The sequence below is a fragment of the Barbatula barbatula genome (assembly GCF_947034865.1).
Source record: "Barbatula barbatula genome assembly, chromosome: 2".
NCBI lineage: Eukaryota > Metazoa > Chordata > Actinopteri > Cypriniformes > Nemacheilidae > Barbatula > Barbatula barbatula.
Window position 1 is genome coordinate 17176434 of NC_136767.1, and position 7278 is coordinate 17183711.

A 7278-nucleotide genomic window follows, 5' to 3' on the forward strand; every position below is an offset into this window, starting at 1 on the left:
TTTTTAGGGGAGCTAAGCCCCCCTAAAGTTCTGGCTTAGCCCCCCTAAAATATAGTAATTACAAGTCTGTACAATTATTTAAGATCACTTTATAGTCCTCTTTAAAACTCTTATTATGAAAACGGCAGCAGGCTACGTTACTTAGTGCATTCTTCAGTTCATAGCAGCACAGAGTGGATTGAACGTCATAAGCAGAGTACAAGGTGACATCTGCATCTTTGCCATTATTTGTTATAAATGCAGCTTGCTTACATAATATGATGTGGGAGCAATACAAGACCCTTTCTCATCCACTGTTAAACGTTTTGTCTGCGTTCACCCCTCGTCACACTGTTAACTAGTTGTTTACGTTACCTTTAACAAAATAAAATCATGTCACACCAATGACGGCATACTTTAGAAAACAAGCATGATGATGTTGTTGCGCACAGATATGTGTCATTCATGATGATGTGCTGTTTTATATTTCTGCACCTAGTTATTGAGAGCTGATGGTAGTTTCGAGAGCCCCGGAAAGACGACGTGCAGATAGAGCAACTGTAGTTCAGCCTGGTGCGGCTGCTGTGTTATTTATTGTTCTGAGTTCCGAAGACGAATATTTTTATTATTAATTTAAAATATATTGTGGATGTAATACATGAACACGCAGTCATGCACAGGAGTGACAGCGCTCGTGCTAATCAGAATGAATGGCAGGGAAACATATCAATATCATATCAACTTATTTCATTCAGCAGTTGATTGTGACATTTATTATGTGGATTTGTGACAGTTGTTGTCACTTTGAATTATAAATGTTGCAGATCGATTAATGTGATATTAATTTAAATAACTTGTCTTTAATTATTTTTAAATAATAAATATTTATTTTGGTAATTTTAACATTATGTGGTGCTAAGAGAGTGGCTATGTATTATTTATTTATTTATATCCTCATTGGATTTTCTAGGTTTTCAATGCCCCTCTAACATTGAAAACCTAAAATCGCCCCAGAGTATGACTGTATCTAAACTTTTCTAAAACAGCATAGAAACATTGAAAAAGTAGCTGCAGGGTATCGTGATAAAAAACGTTGTCAAGTTCAAGTTAAATTTATTTATAGAGCACTTTTAAAGCGCAAAGGCTGTTTATCATGATATTTCAGTAATATTGTATTGCCTGTACAGCTTACAGCAAAGTGAACCAAATTTATCAAACACATTCACCTTAAATGTCTCATAGTAAAATCTCTCACATACATTAAAGTTCAACGTTGGTTGTGCACCATTTATTGAAACTTTATTGAAAATTTGAAACTTTATAACTGTATAAAAACAAACTAATATATTACACTATATCTACTGTATGAAAAAACATCATATTTAATGGAATATTGGTTATTATTTTGGGAACACTTTACATTAAGGTTGTATTTGTTAACATGAGTAAATCATTTATATTCACCCTCTTGTCATTTCAAACCTGTATGACCTTCTCTCTTGCGCAGAACACAAAAGAAGATATTTTGAAGAATGTTGTTAACTGGCCCCCATTGACTTGCATATATTTTGTGTCCAAGGAATAGAAGTGAATGGGTGCCAGTACTGTTCGGTTACCAACGTTCTTTAAAAAATGTATTTAGTTTTCGGCGGAAGAAAGTGACAGAGGTTTAAAATGACGACAAGACGAGTAAATGATGACAGAATTTTCACATTTGGGTGAACTGTCACTTTAATGTAAATTAATGGCAATACAATATTTCATGGAGTTAATGCACCATGAATTAATAAGTAAATGCTGAAATGAACAGGATAATGAAATGCGACATACGTATTGTTCATTGTTAGTTCATGTTGTCTAATGCAATAACTCTGTTTGAACACATACAACCTTAATGTAAAGCGTTACCATTATTTTCTAGTTTTACAGCTCTGAAAAATGTCTGTCTGAATTCTAGGATAGTCATATATTTAATAACACATCTCTTTCAATAGCAGGGTGTAGTTCATTACAAGCCATCATGTAATAGCTGCTTAACCGATACAGCAGAATGATCTGGTTGAGTTCTCTGTTCATATAGCAAACTGCTTATATGCTTACTGTTCAGATTACCACATCAACGCTTCAGCTGTTAGATGTGTTACGATACAGCCGACCATTTATTTCAATCACCCTTTCCCTTATTGTTATTCAGTGTATTCCTCTAAGAATGATATATAAATTATGTCTAAACTAGCCGTATTTATTCACACTAAGCTTTAACCTTTGACTTGTATGTCTGAAGAAGCCCACGCAATGAAAACATAATCTGTTTTGTGTATTGTGTGCGGGGGCTGATTAGTACAGAACACTAGTTTTGAGCTTGTTTGAAAGGGGTCACTATGATTCAGTCTGGCCTTTACTACATATGAAACAAACGGATCGAACTCGTAGATTCTTGGGAAGAGAGAAGGGTGGAGTTGATGACTGATGCAACGATAAAACAATCAATTTTTCTACTATGTTCTATTATTTTTTCTAAAGTTAAACATTATTAAAAATCTGTTTCATATTTTGGATCACAAAACCGTTTAATGGAGTTATAAACTACAAATGAAGTCATGGAATAGCAAAGCCATTGAGTGACAGCACCAGATGTAGCTAATGATAATTGAAAAGGCAAAAGCATATGGAGTTGATTAAAAAATAATACTGGCGCTAATGGTAAGCTTGAGATGAAGACTTAATGCAATAACATGACTGACATGTTATTAAAATACCGCTTAACGCTGTGATATCATAACTGTGAACGTTTTGTACCCTTAGGTCCATAAATGGTCCAATAATAAGTTACATTATGTACTGTAGATATCATAGGGTTTGATATGCGAGTGATACAGGTCCCTTCTCCATCTTACAGGACGCTGGTCACTTGGGTGGCGAGGACGAGCATGGATCCATTTTTGTGAACGAGGCAGCGTTTATGTCTCCCTCTTTAAACAACAGACACATCCACCTTCATCATTCACACAGTCATCATCAGACGACCCATCCGCATTCAGGATCCTTAGTATTCTCAGACTCTCCCAGTGCTCAGAACAGTCTCAATTCACTGTTGGCCCGATCGAATCACAGACGCAGCTCTGTTGGAGTGTCAGAAGAGAGCTGGACTGGAGGCATATTGTACTCGGGCCCGCTGAGAAGTCAAGGAACAGAGAGTCCAAGCAATGGTAATATTTTTATCCCTGTTACAATGTGCTTAGAGGAGTTCTGTTGACATCATTGAGGTTTTGATTGTTTTTACTTGATTTGCTTCCTAACAAAGTTGTTTAAATGCTGCTGTTCACCTAATAATGATTTTGTCGAAGATGCATCAAACAAAAGCCATAGTTTTAACTTGATAATGCCAAAATTGTATTGGCAGTCACCCAAGATTAAGTTTTCCCATCAAGTCGAGAGTCTGATTAGGGAGAGGGGATGTTTACAAGATAAGACATGATCTAATTTTTTTTATTAGGCTACTGATATGACTGGATTTATCTAAAAGTGCCATTTGTTTGCTTCAAGAGTGGAACCTTTTTAATATGGGAAAATTATCGAGTGCACCTTCTACCTGATTTAAAAAAAACATGATTTGATTTCATCGCATCGATTTCTCTTCTCTAGCAAATCATCATTTAAATCTCGTCAGCGATGGTCGATATTCTATCTTTGTGTTGTTAATCTGTGTTTAATAACGCAGACGCAGACACACGTGGGCACAGACACAGACAGACGCAGATCTGCCTCCATAATCAATTACACCTTTGTCTATTTGCTGTCGGGATGATAGTGGCATGTGCATCGAGGGCCGGCAGCCACGGGAGACTGATTGGAACATCGATCTCAAAAATCTTTACCAAACTCATTACAGAGTGACCTGTCATCTAACAAATAGAGAGACAGAACTTATTAATCAGATTTTTCCACATGAGCCATCAAAGTTGTCCATTTAACATTATGAATTGTTGCTCCCTTTCAAATATATCATCTCTGTAATATGAAATGGTGAATACATATTGAATGCCGAGATTTTTTGCACTACAGCGAAGTCTTTAGGCGGTAAAGGTTGCATCTTCTCTGCCCATTGATCGTCTCAATTATCCTTCTTGTTACTAACAGACCTTTGTGCCTTAGTGCAGGACTGTTTATGTTTAGGTTATAGCCCCATTTTCCTTTTATCATCGATAAATTTCACATGAATGTTGAAAGGTAGTGTTGTCTCAAATGCAACACTAGTCACTGGATGTGCTTTCCCAGACAGGGCAAATGCAATCTACATAAATAAAAATCTGTTTCAGCTAAATTGTACTTTTGATATAATTGGTACCTATTTTGCAGAATATGCCCTCGGTCACCATCAGACTTAAGCGCAATGGCCTCTGCAGGTGAACTTTACTCACATTGCCTCTCTTCCGCTACGTACAGCAAATCTGTGACCGTTGAGTCTGAGAAATGTCCAGGTGTTCCATACTTAATATTTTTGCTTGAAAGCTGTTGATGTGCCATATCAAAGAATTTCACTTTGTCTGAAACCTCCAGGGTAACACAAGATTGTATGGTGTTGATTTTAGTCAAGTTAATGGGTGATACCATTTTTATTGTTAAAAAAGAAGTGATTAAAGGTCTTTAAAAACAAAAACATTTAGTCTATCTGTCCCAGTTTAAACACAAACAAAGGGGTGAAAATAATGGAATTTCTACATACAGTAAACATACAGTAACATTACAGCATGAATGAAAGTAGTGAAATTGGGGGATGGTGTTGGCCCCCATTGAGAAGCAAATATTCATTCATTGTGGGGGTAATTAATGAATTCAATTCACAGCATCACATGAATGTCAAAAGCACGCGATTGCTCACACCTCTACTACACAAATGTGTGACAGCAGATCTATTTTTAACTTCAGTGTTACTTTTGTTGAATGAATACGTGTGTTTTTTTGTTTACTGCAAGCTGTAGCAAACTTGTTTGCAGCTTTTTCAGGAAGACAACTTCATTTAAACAAAGTTTGTGAATTCGGTTTCATTTCGTAGGTTATATTCAGGTGTTGGAAGCCAACATAGTAAACCACTGTAGAAGAACAATGTCTGTGTAATTGTACATTTTACATTGTTTTACTCAATCTCGGTTATTAAGATATTGTTACAACTTTCCACTGACCAGTCATTACTCAGAGACTGGATGATTAAACTTGTGTTAAGGAAAACATTAACTATGGTTTGAATTGGGGTTATATAAGAAATGTATAACTGCATTCAATATTATCATTACAGATGTGAGTCAGCTCAGTCACTGCCCAGAATCTTGGTGTGCAGGGGTCGCAGGGACGGGGCTTTATCCAGACGGCGTCCTGCTCGTGAACCAGCCCTTTGTTACCATGGAGACAGAGAACAGAGATGCTGATGGGGAGGAGAATATTGTGTATCTCTGAAACAAACAAGCTTGAGTTGGTTTCGAAACAAGGACTTGAATTGGCATTTTAAGATCTGGACCAGAACTTCTGTGACATTCTCTGGACTTTATAGCACTTATGTCTGTGTGAGACATAGGGTACTCACTGTTTGAGTGGCTGTAATTTGATTTATAGCATGGAGGGTACAATAACAGAATCAGGTAAGGCACTTTCAGCACACCTTTAGTCACACAAAAAAAACGACCCCACCCAGATAGCTGTGCAATGTAATTTTTGTTCGTTAACTGGACAATAAAATACTGACTCTTTCAGCACAAGCTGTTTGATTCGGAGTATGTTATTATGTATGCATGGCAGCATATGGAATCACACTGTCATCTCTTTTCAATTCAATCTCACACATTTGGAAACTGGTTTCACATGCTCATATGAAGAATATGTCATGTGTTCTGCCGTATTCCTCTAAAATAAAAGTGCGGATTCATTACTTCTCATGATGCAGGTGCAGAACTCATTGCCTGTATGTCAGAGATATACAGTAGTAATCTATATACATATTTTCATATGCAGGCATATTCTGGAAGGTCTCCTCAGCACACGAGCATTCTCTTAATCCTTCTCAAACCACATCGAAACTGATCTCTGAGTATATTGCCATATTGGCCTCAAGGCTATTTTGCAACTGTCGGTTACATTACATACAGGTGCAGTTTCATTGTTTTATGTGGATCAAGACTGTAATTATTTTTGGTTATGGATACATCTTGAAAAAGCATACATTTAAAACTGTAGTCATTTCATGCACATTTCAAAGGCCCTATTTAAATTCAAGCCACGAGTGTCAAAAGAAAACTTACTGTAAGTACTTGGGTTTAACATGCACTTGAATAAAACTAACAAGAATTATTAGTCTATTTTGCTTTTTTAAATGATAATTGTACTGAAAATATACAGCTTTTTCACTGTGCATGAACTTGCTATATTGTGTGTTGTTTCTTCCAAAGCATAGATTTTATTTATTGCTTAAACTTTAAAGAACACGTTTTTTTGTACATAGAGCATGTTGTGTATAATTGTTGTATGTAGCAATTGTATGTAGTTTGACTGTTGTATCAAAGATTAAATGTAGTAAATATGGTCTTATGTTCATTTAAAGCTTTTTCTTGTTTCTTCATATCGTAGCTGTCCTTCAGAAACCTTTGATGTCCAAATTCGCTGTTTTTCAAGAAATGGAAAAACACTGTACTTAAAGTTACATGATTAAATACTGTGTTGTCAAAGTTGACAAGCACTTTTTAATAATTTTTATAGGTTAGATATTTGCAAAACCCAGAAACTAACATAAAGGGTAATATTTTAATTTTATAAGCAACATAATGAGTTTATCCATTTTGTAGAAACAAGGTGGTTGAAAAAGGAAAACGTGAGATATCACCTGAATTTACAGAGATGTTGTTTTAACATTCTGGCAAAAGGTTATTGGGACATTTTTCCTTTAAAATAATATGTGCTGATAAACCATTAAAAACAGGGATAGGTATTTGGAAATAATAAGTAATAAATAATATAATTACATAATATTATATTTATATACTTTATATATTTACTTGAAAATATAGATACTTTGTGCTTCTGACTCTGATTTTTCAGGCATATAAAACTAGTTTTAGTTACGTGGCTGAGAAACTTTAATTTCTGCATTACGTTTGTGTAATATTGTATATAAAACTGTGCAGGAATATAAATGATGAGCACATATTTTACCTCATATGACAGCCAGCAATTATTAAGGCTCTTTGCATGTTATACAAAGATCACAAACAGGTTAAAGAATTGAAGGAGGCAGACTGAAAAAATAGCAAA

General features: G+C 35.5%; 1 protein-coding gene across 3 annotated transcripts in view; it reads left to right on the top strand.

Moving 5' to 3' along the window:
• arhgef28a (Rho guanine nucleotide exchange factor (GEF) 28a) overlaps positions 1 to 6553 on the top strand; it is a 55317-nt gene extending 48764 nt beyond the window's left edge. For 2 of the 3 annotated variants that reach the window (XM_079473109.1, XM_079473108.1), the window contains 2 exons: positions 2879 to 3188; positions 5276 to 6553. In XM_079473109.1, coding sequence (XP_079329235.1) covers positions 2879 to 3188; positions 5276 to 5433 — 468 coding nt within the window. In that variant the 3' untranslated portion in view covers positions 5434 to 6553. The remainder of the gene's footprint in view (positions 1 to 2878; positions 3189 to 5275) is intronic. The other variant, XR_013787571.1, reaches the window with a different exon arrangement.
• The last annotated feature ends 725 nt before the right edge of the window (positions 6554 to 7278 follow it).